Source organism: Labeo rohita, chromosome 14 (assembly GCF_022985175.1).
Source record: "Labeo rohita strain BAU-BD-2019 chromosome 14, IGBB_LRoh.1.0, whole genome shotgun sequence".
Lineage (NCBI taxonomy): Eukaryota > Metazoa > Chordata > Actinopteri > Cypriniformes > Cyprinidae > Labeo > Labeo rohita.
In genome coordinates, this window is record NC_066882.1 from 18,670,108 (window position 1) to 18,687,721 (window position 17,614).

General features: G+C 38.4%; 1 protein-coding gene and 1 long non-coding RNA gene across 2 annotated transcripts in view; one reads left to right on the forward strand and one right to left on the reverse strand.

The window, feature by feature from the left end:
• The window catches only part of ctnna1 (catenin (cadherin-associated protein), alpha 1), a 105,637-nt gene that overhangs the window by 76,122 nt on the left and 11,901 nt on the right, over window positions 1-17,614 (forward strand). The window contains exons 14-16 of the mRNA XM_051127173.1: window positions 4,626-4,736; window positions 7,682-7,863; window positions 11,924-12,029. Of these exons, the coding sequence (XP_050983130.1) occupies window positions 4,626-4,736; window positions 7,682-7,863; window positions 11,924-12,029 (399 nt within the window). The remainder of the gene's footprint in view (window positions 1-4,625; window positions 4,737-7,681; window positions 7,864-11,923; window positions 12,030-17,614) is intronic.
• Window positions 7,789-17,614, reverse strand: part of LOC127175877 (uncharacterized) — a 44,275-nt gene continuing 34,449 nt past the window's right edge. The window contains exon 2 of the long non-coding RNA XR_007829036.1: window positions 7,789-7,898. This is a non-coding gene — a long non-coding RNA (uncharacterized LOC127175877). The remainder of the gene's footprint in view (window positions 7,899-17,614) is intronic.

Consider the following 17,614-nt stretch of genomic DNA (forward strand, 5'->3'; position numbering starts at 1 on the left):
CAGGATCTACTTGTTTGTTGTTGGTTTAACACGAGTGTTGAACATGCCCCCGACACTGAAACACTTTATGCCTGCGTTGAGTCGAAAGAAGAGGCGTGATCTTTGCTATCTCGTTTTGTTCCTTTCTGACTGTATAGTATTTTTTTTAAACGCTCCAGGGCTCTTGTTCTGAGACGACTCATCCGAACCGATAAGAAAACCACCCAAAGGTCTGGCGATCGTAGGGGTTTGTTAGAGAGCGCTGTTTTAATACACCCTGCAGACATTCAGATAGAGCCCAAAAAAAAAAAAAAAAAGTACTTTAATGTTTGACTTTCAAGTTGCTTTTCTCTACACGCACACCATGTCAAGCTCATACGTTTAGACAGAGCTTGAGCGCTAGCCAATCAGCCAACACTAGTGCCCAGTGGGCATCAACCTCTCCGCCGCACGGGAAATCCTCGATCGGAAGAGACAAGTGTACGACTTGGGCTACTTAAGATGGACAGAGTCTTTAACCTCGGTAAGTACTGCGCTCGCAGTGCTCGCCGGCCGGCCGTCACCTAACATTTGACAGGCAGGCAGCCCTCGACTCCTCTGTTGAGGGGATGTCACTGGTACTAATGGCCTTTCCGTAGCACAGATCCTCATAGCTGCCGAGCGATTACTGTAGCCTGCAAAGGCACCTCACCTTTCCTACACTGCTTCAGGCATCTCAGGCTGTTTATTCAAATGCCTGCTCTCTACTGCCCCAGTTTATAGATGTGATGCATTCTCTTGGATGGCAAGGTAGGTATTTTTGAGCTGTCTGCGGTTCCTATCCTATCTACACTGGCGACTGGGGTTGTGCAAAATTTAGAATTCCAAGATTTGGGTCTCTTGTAGTTCACAGGTTGGAATTTGAATTTAATAAGTGACATCATACAAAGTCAAATTGGAATTGACAAGAAGAGGAATTTACGGAATTGTGGTAATGCATTCTTGGAAATTAAAAGTTATTCCAACCTGGTTGACAGTTAATTTATTAAATGTCATGAAATATATAAACTAAATGCACGTTTTAAATAGAAGCTTCTATAAACACTACTGTTCAAAAGTTCAGCAGGATTTTAAATTTTTGCTCACCGGGCTGCAGGTATTTGATCAAAATAACAGTAATATTGTAAAATATTATATTAAAATAACATTTTGATTTTAATATATTTTAAAATATGCACTGATGTTCAAAAGTTGGGGATCAGTAAAATTTTGAAATGTTTTTAAAGAAGTTTTTTCTGCTCATCAAGGCCGTTTATTTGATTCAAAAAATACAGAAAAAAACAAATATTGTAAAATATTATTGCAATTTAAAATAGTGGTTTTATATTTTAATATACTTAGTTATACTTATACTAATAGAATTTATTCCTGTGATGCAATCCTGAATTTTCAGCATCATTACTCCAGTCTTCAGTGTCAGATGATCCTTTAGAAATCATTATAATGTTGATTTGGTGCACAAGAAGAAATTAAGATTTTGAACTTAATTTTTAACTTAATCATTTTTTTTCAAAATTCTTTGAATAGAAAGTTCAGTTGAAGAGTGTTTATTTGAAATGGAAAAATACTTGTATTTCAATTCAGAAAAAATTAATACAATTTTTAGAAGGCATTTTCACAACCCTTCTAGCAGCAAGTAGTAATTTTACATTTTAATACCGCTACCCTAAAATCCATTTTATGCTCCAGTGTGATTCTCTAAAATACAGCATAGTGTGTTCATGAAATGCCTGGGCACTTCTAAACCGTCGTCCACACCTTGACCGACTTTGTTTGGCCTGTATATTGTTTTGATGTCATCTTCAGCAGGCAGAGTTTTGGGATGCTTGAGGTGTCTATTATTGGAGCAGCTGCATCGTGAGCCAGTCAGAATCTCCTCATAAATGGATTGTACAGACAGTCGGATAAGCACGGCTTGCAGCACTGGCGAAATAATACATCCGTATCTTCTCACATCTCGTCCTTTCTCCTATCAAGCTGAAATGCATTTTCTTGTCAGTGAGGGTTCTTCCCCCACCGCCACCCCTCCCTATTCTCCGCCATTTCCCTCTGCAAACAGGTCCCTTTGCTTGCAAGTGCATACTAATAGAGCAGTAGAGTTATAAGAGGCATGTTTGGCATTTGGTGCAGGGATTAGAGAGAAAGAGAGTTAGTTCAGTTCAGTACAGGGAAAAACGTGGTGTACCCGCTGCATTGGTGCACCAGATCATTCTGTCTCTTTACAGCGGACTAGTAAAGATGTTTTACTGTTAAAAATTCCATTATGTTTTCACTTCTAAAATGCATAGGTAGTTTTAGTTTTTTTTTTTTTTTTTTTTTTTTTATGTGTAGGGAAGGGAAGTGTCACTGTTACTGTTACTCATACTTTGGAGTTTATTCAGATTGCTTATGCCAAGTGTTAAGCTTTCAAGAGATCACTTTTTGTCTCATTGATGAGTTACTCTGACCTGTCCAGGGAGTGGAATATTATTAGAAAATGACCTAGTAACCACATAGCAACATGTCAGAAACAGTTTGAATCACTTAAGCAACCTCTTAGCAAAGGCAATCATTCACAAGTGGCATTGCTACTAGCATTTAGAAAATGTAAAATTTTATTTTTGTGTATTTTACCATTTTATTTACAATATGAGAATTATTAAAGAGAAACATAAATAATCTGTAATGCCATGTCTAAATGCATCAGCACACGTGTTAACCAGTAGACCATTTACTACTTTTTAATTTAAAATAAATTTCTGCTTTCCCATGGGAAACTGCCATTGATAAATATACTTAAAGCAAAATCAAAGAACAAACTGTTGTTATGATTGAGGCAAAAACAAAATTTGTTTATTCAGAGGAGTGTGGTTCATTCTGGGAGTTTGAAACCACTTGCCTAAGTGAACTTTCCGGACAAGAAGAATATATTTACATTTGTATGTACTTAATCATCTGGCCCCCAGTTTCACAGACAAGGTTTAAGCCTAGTCCTAGATTAAATGCAAGTCTGAGCTGTTTCAGCTGAAAGACTTTCACTGACTGATCTAAAAAAAAAAAAAAAAAAAAAAAAAAAAAAATCAGTCTCAAGATGCACACCAGTAATGTTTTTTTCTAAGCATGTGTATAAAAAAACTACTTACATGTCCTAATTGAGCTATGGCCTAATCCTGGCTAATAATCCTGGCCAATAAGCACAAATCAATAGTGTCAGTTTATTATATTAGAGTGGCTATTTATTATCTAAATTAATATCAAACACATAGATATGCACTCTTTCAGTCTACATTATGAAAAGTGGTAAAACCAAAATATAACAGTGAAATTCCTAATTATAAATCCAAGTTGCCAACAGTGGTTGCCAGATTGCAAAAATTAAGCATTGGACAGAAAATTAATCCTTTTAACAGTGAAGCGTGATTTTGGGATTTGAACTCTTGATATCTGGCAAGCGCACACATAAAAGTCTGAGTAGTAGAGGCATCTACAGCAGTCCACAATAATATTTTATCTCCTTTTTTTCTGACAAAAATAAGATTTTGTTAAAGTTTTTGTTTCTTTAAAAATCCAATTTAGTTTTGTCTTTTATCGTTGACGATATTGCATGTTGATATCACAGTTATTGCTTATTGACTTTATAGATCAATTCGTAGTAGATGTTACAGTGATGTCACTTGCAGCTGCACGTGCGTAGTTGTAAGCAGAAAAAAACACTGGTAACAAGTGGAGGTAGACAGGTAAAAATCCATGGAATAAGAGAATACTGTCGTCAAAGAGGCCATTTGAAGTTAAACGCAGACGTTTAAATGGACAGACTATGGATGAAAACTGCTATGATTACTAATTATGACGTTTAAATTTGATTTAAACAATGTCTGCATAATATTCACATATACAGTTGCAGCATGACACATTTAAATCTGTTACTATTAACATTTACACAACATTTATTTTATCTCACAATTCTGACTTTTTTCTAGCAAATGCAAGTTTATATCTCCTAGTAACTCAACAATAGGGAGTTTGTCAATTCTCAGGAGGAAAAAGCCAGAGCCGAGGGGAAAAGAGAGAATGACAAGTTGTTTTTTTCTTATCAGAATTGTGAGATTTAATCTGAATTTTGAAAAATAAACTCAAATTGACCTTTTTTTGTATTCTTTTATTCCATTGCTCCATAGACTGCTACTTGAAAACCGTTGTTTTCTGCATCACTGTTTGCAAACACTGAATTGGTCTACTGTCGTATTTTCATAGTCTAATTTTTTCCTGTAGTTTTCGTTAACCACATTACATCTAAATGCCACTTCCAGCAGTGTGAACGGTATACCACTGAAAAGGTATTTTGTCCTACAGTAGTCAACATTTGAAGTGGTTCAAAACCTTTCATCAAAGTTGTCCTAAAACCAAAACAATACCCGTTCTTGTCTTAGGAGAACTTTGATTAACTTTCTTGATCCACTTTAAATGTTGACTACTACTTTTTATCCCCAAAAAAAAGAACTTTGCTGTGAGCATATCAGAGCCTTTAAGCTTTTGCTGCAGTTCATAAGTGACTTGAGTTGTTGAAAAAACTTAATAATGCTTTTCTATATCTCTTCCCACCCCAACTCTTGTCTTTTTCCCCACAGACCCCAGAGGAACTGGATGATTCTGACTTTGAAACAGAAGACTTTGATGTTCGTAGCAGGACCAGCGTGCAGACGGAAGACGATCAGCTCATTGCCGGACAGAGCGCTCGGGTAAGAGTTGGGCCTTTTGTAGTTCACAGCTTTGGTTTCATGGTTTGCTAATTTATGAAGCCACTTAGGGATGTCCAACTCAATCCTAATATTACAAGACAATTAGATTCTTTTGTAGATACTTGTATGGAATCTGTCCAGGGACATAGTAAATTCCATTTCCATCTTTTTTCAGTGTTTCTATAATAAGACTTTATCACAGTCTATTTAAAGAGTCGTAGACAGCATTGTGAAGTGCTAAACGCACTATTCACGGGTCAGAATCACAGCCAAATCCACCTTTGCTTCACTGTTAAGCTCCAATAGCACAGGAACTATGAATCAGTGTTTTTAAGATTCGGTACGATTTAGTGTCAGCAGCACTCCTGATGTTGCCACCAGCGAAACAGACATCAAACCTCGCCCCCTCTCTACCTCCACTTCTCCTCTCTCTCTCTCACCCCCTCCCTTCACGTCCTCCTCTGTTGCCTTGGTAATGCTTATGAAAATCATCCCTACATAGCTGGAAGGAACAGTGGGGGAAAAAAAAAAAAAAAAAAAAAAAAATATATATATATATATATATATATATATATATATATATATATATATATATATAATTTAATTTTTTTTTTATTATTATTATTTTATTAGTTTGAATATATTCTCTAGTCCACAGCAGTGGTGATGGTAGACACTGGCGATGATTGGCATCCTGTTTTCCTTTTTAAATTCAGCGTTGTGTGAGAGAGAGGTAACGGAAACCAAGTTGTGTTTGGGGATCTTGTTAGTAAGAGTGCTAGCTTTCCCTGTGAGCACTTCTTTTGAGTTCCTGATAACAACTGGTGTGACAGCACAAATGGAAAAGCAATATGTGGCCCCAAATTTTTTTTGTAAATGCATTTTAAAATTTTGCGTATTCTTTTGTCAGTAAGAATTGTTCCTGGTCATGTAAGGCTGTCATCTGTTCATATTTACATCCGCTGTTTTGTTTGTTCCCCGAGCTCGCACGACTATAATTACAGGCCTCTCACCCTCCTTTTCCATAGTGATGTGAGGATGTTGATGAAAACTAAAAAATACCGAAGAAATATTCAGCTCTAATCGTCTAGGGGATGGCGGGAGACTTTAAGAGCTCAAGACTCGAACAGAAAGCTCTTGTTAAAGATAAAAGCGCTGCAGAAGACTTACATTTTCCTCGGACCTTGTTGCTGGGGAAGAGAGTAGTATTTTTGTTTAGAGAGTTGTAGAAAACAGGGCAGTGGAGGTTGTGCTTGAGTGGGAATGTGATTATATAAGTCTGTAATCACTGTCCAGCCTCCTGTTCCACTCCCCCAGAGGCTTTTGATTTTAGTCCCCAGCTCCAGTGGGAATCCCAGTCACTCAGCTAATGCGCTAATGTGTGCCACGTGTGTGCCGGTGCTCCAAATTTAAAGGAAATAGTTTATGAGGCTGAAAAATTTAATTCTTTGTTAGAACTTGCCAAAGAGGTTCATCTCTTTGGCAAGGAGACAGTAACTATATTTATCGTACACTTTAGGTTTTACAACTTTACAGCACATAAAGCTAAATTACACACTGCATTAAAGGCAATTTTGGAAATGGCATAAAATAATTATTTTTTATAATCATTGTTCAAAATTACGTAATGAACAAAACAACTTTTGTATTTTATTTTTTTTAACATGGAAATTATTCCTGCTGAATTTTCAGCAGCCATTACTACAGTCATTCAGAAATCATTGTTATGTTCTGATTTGGTGCTCAAACATTTCTTATTAATGTTAAAAACAGTTGTGCTGCAGTCAAAAGTTTTTGAACAGTAAGATTTTTAACGTTTTTAAAGAAGTCTCTTCTGCTCACTAAGCCTGCATTTATTTGATCCAAAGTACAGCAAAAACAGAAGAATTTTGGAATATTTTTACTCTTTAAAATAACTGTTTTCTATTTGAATATATTTTAAAATGAAATTTATATCTTTAATTTCAAAGTTGAATTTTTAGTATCATTATTTCAGTCACATGTTCCTTCAGAAATCATTCTAACATTCTGATTTGCTGATCAAAAAACATTACTATTTTTATGTTGAAAACAGTAGAATTATGAGTATATTTTTCAGGTTTCTTTTAAATAGAAACTTCAGAAGATCAGCTTTTATCTGCATATTAGAATGATTTCTGAAGGATCATGTGACACTGAAGACTGGAGTAATGATGCTAAAATTTAGCTTTGATCAGAGAAACAAATTACATTTTAAAATATATTCAAATAGAAAGCAGTTATTTTAATTAGTATAGGTATTTCACAATATTACTGCTTTTGCTGTATTTTGGATCAAATAAATGCAGGCTTGGTGAGCAGATGAGAATTCTTTTAAAAAACATAGAAAAAATCTTGTATAGGACCACTGAGTTTTGACAGTGGGGACTACTGAGTGTGATGCCTCAAATTCACCAAAAAATATCCTTGTGCCTGTCGAGGTATTGCATCACAGCTGGTTGGCACATGTTGTTTAACAAGAAAGATGTTTTTACTGGTGATCTTTTTCTGTTCACCTTTGTGCTGAATGCAGTGGCACATATTGAACTGGCCTCGTCATCTGAGTTTTGTTGGGCTATTGAGGCTGCAGAAAGCATTGCTCAGCATAGTTCTGCGAGGTTGTGAACCTTTTACAGAATTAGAGGAATGTTTCATAGCCCATACGCCACCAGCCAAAGCTGTAAAATCTCTGCTCGCTCGTGCCGGGCCGGTCATGCAAGAAATGAGAGAGAGCGAGAGAAGGACAAAGAAAGGTGTAAGAGAGAAGCAAAGACAGAAGCAGGAAGGGGGATTAAACATCAATTTTCTTTTTTAATTGCGTATCCTTTGTCATCTCTTTTCCTCATTAACAGTCATAGATCAGCATGTAGTCGTGTGGAGATTTATGTGTGGTTTGTTATATGTGAGTTTCTCTGTGGAATTGGCAGGCCATCATGGCTCAGCTACCCCAGGAGCAGAAGGCGAAGATTGCCGAGCAGGTGGCCAGTTTCCAGGAGGAGAAGAGCAAGCTGGACGCCGAGGTATCCAAGTGGGATGACAGCGGAAATGACATCATCGTTTTGGCCAAGCAAATGTGCATGATCATGATGGAGATGACAGACTTCACCAGGTGAGCACAAACTGCCCTCTTCCCCGCTCGAATGCCTGTCAAAGACCACACATACACACACATATCTCTTTTTAGACTCAACTCAATAGACCTCTCTGGCCATGCACTACTGCTCCGGTTTCACTGCGTCCCGGCTCAGTGCTTCAGCTTTATATTGGTTTGTATGGCAGTTTGCATTGGCAATAAAATGTGCACAAGCCTTTTTAGAGGGAAATCTTTTCTAATATTGAAAGAGAGACTGGTGAAATCAGTTTTTTTTTTTTTTTTTTTTCCCCTCTCTTTTTTTATACCTAATTTCCCCTGTCATTTACCTAAATCGCCCATCAATTAGTAAAGTCTAATATTAACTGAGACAAGCACTTGGTTCCATCTCATGGAGCCTTTTTTCCCTTCTCAGTGGAAGCAAATGAGCTGTGGATTTTTTTCGTGGGCTTTTTACTTGCCTCATTTACCTGCCTCATTGTCTTTCCATCATACGTGATCCCAAAAGAAAGGGTTTGAAAGGGAAGGAAATCTTGCGACCTCTTAAAAAAATTCATTTAAAAACAACAAAGGGCAGGAGCTGTTAGCGCAAGAAAAGGTCACCTGAATTCCTCCCCTATATGCTGACAGAATCGGGGAAAGGGCCATTTTTGGTGTGACAGAGCACGCTCATGGGCCACACACCTGAGAGTGACTGCCATCTGCTCTCCCAGAGGACACTGTGTGTGTGTGTGTGTGTGTGAGTGTGAGAGAGAGAGACAGAGATAGAAAATGTCTTGGTCTATCGCTTCTCGCCTATGCTAACCAAGACCCAAGACCCTTTTTTAAAGTGGATCATGCTGAGGACACCGTTTGCCAATATTGCACACACAGTAATGACTGTAGGATGGCTGTCACTCAGCCTTATCTCAAGAATAGTGGAAAAGCAGCTTTGTTTGCTGCTTCCTCCTGTTCAGGAACAAGTCTCCATTCCTCCCCAGTGCAGTGAACACTTGAATACTTATGTGAAAAATATTTGTTCACAACAATTCATTTATTAAATATAAAAAACGCTCTTGTGTATACGTGTGCTAACGATTCGGAATTGGGCGTTAATGACTTTAAATGTAAATTTAGTTTAAACTTTGATGTATAGTTTATTTATAGTGATTTTCAAAGCTTCAATGTAATGTCATTTATAAATAAAATTCATTATTGTTTATTTGATTCTAACAAATAAGTTCTTGTTAAAAACTAACCAGAATTAAAAATTTGTTCATAATTTCCGCACAGGAGAGACTTGTTGTTTCCAAACAACAGGAAATATATTGATATCAGCATTGGCTATCAGTCAAAATGAGTTAAAATATAGACATTGCTTTAAATGTAAATATCGGCCCAATATCAGCATATATATAAATAAATATAAACATATATATAAAAATATATATATAAAAAATATGCTGTATGTTTGCCGGTAAAAGGAATAATTCACGTGCAAATTAAATAATTTTATATATACTGATTTATTCATTGTGTAATGCAATTTTATGAGCGTTAAAAGATTTTCAGAATTTTTACAACTCTTATGCTTTAGAACATCTACAAATGTTAAATCTTAAAAAAAGAATTTACCCAAAAATGAAAATTAGCACATTATTTACTCGCCCTCCAGGCATCCTAGGTGTACATGACTTCTTTCAGATGAATCCAATCGAAATTATATTAAAAGTTATCCTGCCACTTCCAAGCTCTAGAATGGCATAGACAGGTGTTTGTCTTCATCAGTTCAAAACAAGTCCAATAAAGTGCCTCCATCCATAATAAAAAAAAGAAGTGCCTCACACGGCTCCAGTGGGTGAATAAAGACCTCCTGTAGCGAATCAATACATTTTTGTAAGAAAAATATCCATATTTAAAATATAGGAATCACTTTGTTCTAGCTTGCGCTCACTGTTGTACATGGAAGCAGCTCCAGGCACATGATGTAAAGCGTTGACATGCGCCAGTGAGTCTCGCACAGACCAGTGTTTGTTTACAGGAGCAAAGGAATCAAGGTTTTCTTACTTGAAAAAAAATCGTCTTTACAAATCCTCGTTTTGTGCTTCTAATTCAGAACCTTTGTTTTAGTCTCTCCCCTGCGCATCCGTGTTCATCACTTCCAAGTTTTTCTGATGTAAAAAAAAAGTGATTGATATGTAGTTTATTTATAGTTATTTTCAAAGCTTCAATGTGCTGTCATTATAAAAAAAACTTGGTGTTGTTTTCAACTCGTTTTCAAACAAAAGGGAGTATATTGGTATCGGCATTGGCTATCGACCAAAATGAGTTGAAAATAATCAGCATATCAGATATCAGCAAAATCGTGCAATCATATCACAAAATATCGTGCATCCCTACGTGGGGAATGCATAAAATGTAATGGAGCTGCATGAACGGGTGTTTACGACAGAGGCTTAACTAATCAAAAGTTTTCATTATTTATTAACATCATACATTTATTAAAATGTTCATCAGCTATTTTCATTAGTGCTCTAAACATGATGTATCTGTCAGCTGTTTTGTGTTTTAGGCAGGAGAATGATATTGTTTCTGTTGAAGGTGACACTCATACCTCTTGTTGAGGGCCCCCAGAAATCTGTCATTGTCTCGTGTAAAAAGCAACAAGGCTGCAGTACATCTGTCAGAGTGGTTGCACAGATTTGGTGGCATTTGCATGAGAAATGGCAATCGGTGCTGATGTGTCACCTGCAGAAATGTGCTGAGTGAAGGTCTCGGCGAGTTAATTCAGCCCACGCCCAAATTATTGCCCCTCGACCTTGAATGGGTACACAGTCCCATGAAGGTTAATGCTATAAAGAGGAAATTGATTTCGGGAGCCTTTATCCGGCCTCAATATCTGCAGAGAAGCGGCTTGCCACCAATTCTGCTTATGTCCCTTTCTGCTCATGAATAAAGCATGCGTCGCCTGGATTCGTGTCACATATTTTGGAGCCACCTGTCTGTGCATGCTGTGGTCCAGTGCTTGAGCAGTTATGACACACACACACACACACACACAATTGCAATACCCCCATCTGGAACCAGTATCAGCAGCTAATTCATGGGCACTCAGTCACATTTGCATATCTGAGTGTGGGATTGTCAAGTCAGATGAAGTCAACCTTGCTCGACAGTCACCTTGTAGTGGCCGCACTCTCACCTAGGGCGAGTTATGGGTGGGCCACCACCAAAGTGACATCAAAATAACCCGTCCTTTGTGTTTTGAAATGTTAGAAGTGTTTGTCACTCTTTGTGGGGTGCATTTTCTTTTTGAGACGGTGTCTCTAGTGAATTCCTGTGACTGTTTTGATGGATGCAGTGTTGCCAGGAGGACCCTGTCTGAATGCCACAGAAACAGAGAGAGAGAGAGAGGGAGGGAGGGGTGAGTGTAGAGGAAGAGCAAAAACACAAAATTCCATCTGTTGTGGGTTGGATTGTTCAGTTTAGCCTGAAGAGAGCAGCTTTGAATCCAGGTTGCGCCACTTGCCAACTGTGCCCCGCAGTCCCTTGTGGGCACATAGAACTGGCAAATGGCTGGCCGGATCGTAACCGGGGAGCTGTAGGGGGGGTGGGCTGAGATGGGACGCTGGGATGGATGAGGCCAGGGCTATTAAATGAACTGAAGTGGCAGTGACCCCAGGAAGCTGACCAGACATCACAGAAGTGGGTGGGTAGGAGCTGTTGCTAGCTCACGCCATCTGTTTGTCTATGCGTATTTCGTTCATTTGTACCCCCCCTCGAAGTCTTTCGAGCTACTAGTGAATGGAAGCGTGTTGGAGAGGGATGTTCCTCCTTAATGAGATTAATCAATTGGAAGTGAATTGATCTAGCCTTGCCCAAAAAGCCCTGTTCACGCTGCGCAGTTCCTGTGAGTGCGAGGCTGTGAAACGAGCCTGTTTTTTCAGCAACCTTGTTGATATGACCAGGCGTTTTTAATCTGTTGAACGTGTTGACATCTTGACATGTATCATCCATGCTTGCGCATAAGTCACACACAGAACGGTAACTGTGAATGAAACTGCTATGTTTTTATTAATTAATTTATTTTTTTTTCCAGGGGGAAAGGACCACTCAAAAACACCTCTGATGTGATTAGCGCTGCGAAGAAGATTGCCGAAGCCGGATCAAGAATGGACAAGCTGGGCCGCGCAATTGCGGATCAAGTAAGTTGAGCTCAAGTCTGTTTTGGAGGGAAAAAAAAATCATCTCTTCTCTTGGTAAATTATCCATGCTCTTGTGTTTCATTGAAGGATTTTAATCCTTATGAAGCACTCCAGTGTAACGCAACAGTGCATAATTTAACTCGCAGCCAACTCCTATCCCTGGCTTTTTCCCAGCCCCTATCGAAAATTGCGACGGAGGCCGTGATGCAAAAGACGGTCTGTAAATCCAATCCTCGCAGTCCGACACTTATTTTCTTGGAAAGCTGCTCTTATTCTTGAAGCTGAGTGACAATGACAGGTTCACAGGCTTCGTGAAAATAATATGGGAACATTTCCAGTAAACATCAAACCGGCGTATGTGCTGTAAGGGTTCTTTCAGATTTTTCTTGTCTTCTCAATAGCGCTGTTGAAAGAGATATTGTGAGCTCGGGAAGGGGTTTTGCGTGGCAGAATCATCACCCATCACTCATCCCTCCATGAAGGCCTCTCCTCTCAGTTTGTCATTTAATTAAAAGAGTGCGTCACGCTGTGCTAACATCACCGTGCAACATGCACACTACCAGTTTGATGTGTCAATAGCACTCGTAGTGTGTGTTTTAGGAACTACAAGACACTTTAAAGACTCTTGCGACGCTCAGGGTCACGCTAAATGTTAATTTTTTGACTTCATGCATTTGCGAGCACGTTTTGCCATGCAGCGAAGTGCAACACCCAGGGAGGGAATGTAAAGATACGCAACGTTATCCTATTTGCCGCATGGTTATGGCTGTTAATTAGCCATGCCTGTTAACATCTGCAGTGTGCTTTCAAAAGGATTTCTTTAACATAAACATGCATAATAAGCAGCCTTCATGCAAACCGAAGCGCTGCACTTTTGATATTTTATTTAGATTGCACTTTGATCCGACACGAAGCAGCTCCACTTTTCAAGTCTGTAGTAATGCTACCTGCATTGACCCAATTGGAGAGGAATACTAAATGTCCAGTTCAGAGACGGTGAAAGCTTTCATAGACAGCCACGTCCTGCAATGTCTTTGATGTTGCTTATTCAGTGCTGTGAATACAATGATATCCCCTGCAGAAAACAGATGGGAACTATGCAGGTGCTTGTGTGTGGGTCTCTGGATGTGTTTGCTTATCTGCGCACACTGGCACATAAATGAAAATGCATTGTTTTGTAAGCGGTGTCCATTATACTGAACCCGCCAATTTGTTGAGTAATGGGATTGATTTGCATGTCGGACGCATTTAAAATGAACTTCGCCACACGTGCCAAAGACAGGCATGATGAGATTTCACTGGTCGTAATATACAATTTTCTCTGTGAACTTATAATAAAAGTAATAAAAAAATTAATTGTATTACTACTACTGCTGCTACTACTACTATTTTTACATGGTTTTTATTAGATACTGTTATTTTATTTAGGGATGCACTATATTATCCGTATAAGACAGTCTATTAAAGGTTTCAACTGCCATCTGTCTGGGAAAAGAAACTGCAGAGATTAATTATATTATAGTTGTTTTCAAAGCTTTCAATATGATCTTATTAAAAAAAGAACTTTAATGTTTTTTTAGTTGTAAAAAGTAAGGTTTTGCTTAAAACTAACCAAAATTAAAAATAATTTGTTTGTAATTTCTGCACAGGACAGACATGGCATTTCAAAACAAAAGAAAATGTATATCGGCAATGGCTATCGGCCCAAATATCGGCAAAAATCGAATATCTGCATCTTGGGCTGCCCTTGACTAAAGATTTTTCTGGTTGACTAGTAGTCGTTCATTTAAAAAATTAGGCGGCTATTAGTCACATGTCTAATAAACCATATAAATAATTATGAGCCTTTAATTGCCTACATAAGCACCCAAGCGCATGCAAAGAAAGCTTGCCACAGCGCAGATATAGTAATTATGAATGTTTCGGGGAAAAACAGCAAGGAGACTGCATTAACGTTTTATTGATTTAACTAGTGCTTTTTTGTTTTTGGCTTAAGAGATGAAGTTGGGGACACTGACGCGTCATCTCTGCAGTAGTGGATGCACGTTTTAATACGGATTATATAATCTGAGAAGATTTGTTTTCTTTTTGTTTTGTTTTTGAATTGGTTCATTTAAAAGTAGACGTTTGACTCTATATAGATAACCTATATTTTTCATGTCTGTAAGACAAGTATACATGCCGTTTCGAAGTTTCTCGCTCAAGTTCACAGAGAACGAGACGGCAGAAAGTGCATTCTGCTTGCTTTCATTATTTTACAAAAGCGCAACGTTTCGTTGTTATTCTGAGTGCACACAAATAAAAGATGCATTACTCTTATCTGTATGACCGAAAATGAGTATTTTAAGAGCAAGTGACCACACTGGCGCCTCCATCCATCATGCAGCGAGTTCGCTACTATTCAGCTTCCATGTTCCATTTTTATACATTAACATTAGATTGAGCGGCCATTTAAAGTTGCTGCTACTTACATATTTTAGATGAAAAGCCATATTTGAGGTCAATGAATGATAGGTGAGCGTTTGGATGTCCTGCCCGATTTACTGTATTACCACATAGACCAGGTGTTAACGATCTGTCCGTCACAGACTGCATGACTTTGCCACTTTCTGTGGAATTTTTTTCTGCGACCTAATAAAATTTTGGTCGACCAAGCCTCGTCTTGCCGATTCTAAGAGCATCCCTAATTTTAATATTTTCATATATTATTTAACAGTAGTTATTAAACTATTATTTATTTTTTAAATCTCTCTGAATTTAGGTGGCCGTTGCGTATTTGTGAAACAAGCTAGTCTTCGTCTCCCTACACCTGTCTCAAATTGATTTTTATTCATATTTAGTACTTGGCCAAATTAATTTTGTATGCTGTATGAGTGTAAGTAGGGATCACTGTATGCATTAGCAAGTGCATTGGTTATGGGAGGAGATGTGTCTGTCCGAGTGTGACCCCTGGTTTTAAATGGGTGTGAGCAACTCGTAACATCCAGCCCAGCCCAGCTCAGTCCCAAATGGTGCCCCCTCCTACAAATAGAGGAATTGAGGGCAGTAGGTGAAGAAAAAGTGAAAGGAATGAGGGATGGGAAGCCTCAAGTGAGACCTGAATCTATTAAGTGTGATTCGTCTTTAATTAGCAGCATAATTACCAGGTGGCAGCGTTCTTTTTCTCTTATATATGATGTTTATGCCAAACTATATTTAGACTGCACCTCACACCTCCTTGTGCAGATGAGGCTGCCAGAGGCTAACTGCCGAAAAATGAACAGAGGGAAACAGTTCCTTATACAGAAGGATGAATCATCAGATTCAGAAGAGCCTGCGGAGGGATGGAAAGCAAATAATCATGACACTCCTCCCCCTACTCTCTGTCCTCCTTGCTCTCTTTGTCATTTCAAAGCCCTGCCACAGAATACACAGCGGTGGGCTATGGAATCACTCCTGTCTGCTCGTCTAGTTTTTGTCATGTGCTTTTGTTACATCTGAGATTGCCAACAGACACCACAACAGAGCCGCCATGTGTTGATAGGCCAAAAATATCAGTGAAAGTTGAATATGCAGTTGAATAAAAGAAGATTCTTTAGAAACCTGGTACAGGTAAACAAGATGATGCAGAATGGAGGAAATAAAATTTGAAATGTTGAAAGCACGAATTGTATTGCATAACTTTTCCAGCCGGCTCCAATGTATCCTACCAGCAAGCTTGACTACTTAAACCTAACTAATCAAAATGAGGATGTGACAAAACATACTCCTCTGCATCTGGAGGCCAACCAAGGATGCAAACAAGACAGCGGTACCCAAGCGGATAGCGTGGGTGATTGTTGATGAGTACAGAGAGGCCTTTTAAAAATCAGCAGGAGGTGCATCTTGTCTGAGAATCGAGCCTTTTGAATCCGTCTCATAACATCTAGCTGTTGCGAGATGTTTTTGGATTGTTGCAGAGTGCTGCCAGAAATGTTCGGGCAGGTTTAATAATCAGTTAAATGGCTGTAACAGAGCTCGATTAATTTTTAAAGAAATGAGTGTAGTGCATAGATGAGGAGAATGCAGGATTTAGGTCATTGCCACACAAAGGTCTGCACTGCAGTTTATTAAGAATTTACGAGCAGATTCTGCAGGGGCAACTTCTGAGGATTTCATCTGAGCACAGTGCTGAGCAAATAATGCGGTGTAATTGAGATTTATAATGCAAATGTGTAAGCAACCGCACTGCTCATAAATATTGCGCCCTACATGCATGCACGTGAAGGCATGAAACGCACACGGACACGATCGCGCAACACTAGGTTTGCATATTTTAGCGAGGCAGACCTGCGGCCGGCAGCACGTGCTTTATGCCAGTGATGTATACCGACATACATAGTTTTCCAATTTACATTAAATCGGGCAAGATTTATGGTGATCCATAGGCGCCACCACAGGTTGGATTAATCCCAGTTCTGGCCTCTGGCTGCTTAACGGTGACAGGCCTGTAAATTTCCTTCTCTACAGTAGAAGTGCAAAAAAAAGATGCAATAATGCAAATTCTGAGCTCAGCACTTTAAGGGTTGGTACCTCACATGATGCCCGCCAGCCTGGTTGAGATTTCTGGTTTTGTGGCATAACGGCAGACTATTAGCAGTGTTTGTTTGAATTGGGCAATTTAATCATATGTGACCCTGGACCGCAAAACCAGTCTAGCTTGGGTATATTTGTAGTAATAGCCAAAAATACATTATATCTGTCAAAATGATAAACTTTTCTTTTACGCCAAAAATCATTAGGATATTAAGTAAAGATGTAATGTTCCATGAAGATATTTTGTAAACTTCCTACCGTAAATATATAAAAACTTAATTTTTGATTAGTAATATGCGTTGCTTAGAACTTCATTTGGACAACTTTAAAGGCAATTTTCTCAGTATATTGTTTTAAAATAGTTGTATCTCAGCCAAATATTGTCCTGTCCTAACAAACCATACATCAATAGGAAGCTTATTTATTTAGAAGTAATCTCAGTTTCAAAAACTTGACTCTTATGACTGGTTTTGCGGTCCTGGGTCACATATTGTAGACATGAAGTATGAGTTGCCTTGCAGAAGTATTCATTCAGAGGCATTAAGACCATTAGCCGGTTTTCTCATTTTACCTGAACACAAATGCTACAAATGTTTTACTTAGTTTCTTTTTTAAGGAAATGTTTCTAAACTGAAGTGTGCTGTTTTTAAGTATTCACTTCCTGTGTTGTAGCAGCTCTAAATTTACACAGTTGGAAAAGCAATTGAATTAATGACACAATCTACATGTGAATCATTAAGGTAGCGACAACATTTCCTTAAATCCCCAAAGATGGAGATCATTATTTAGATTAGCTTCCCACAGTCATTGGAATACCAAAACCTATTTTTTAGACTTGGCAAACTAATGCAAAAAATTTCTGCTCTTCTGTAGAGCAAAACTTGATTGTAATTATTTTAAGTCACCAAACTTGATCCTGGAAGGCTGATGTCCTGCAGATTTTAGCTCCAGCTTGCCTCAACACACCTGCTTGGAAGTTTCAAATATGCCTATTAAGACCTTGATTAGCTGGTTCAGGTTTGTTTGATTAA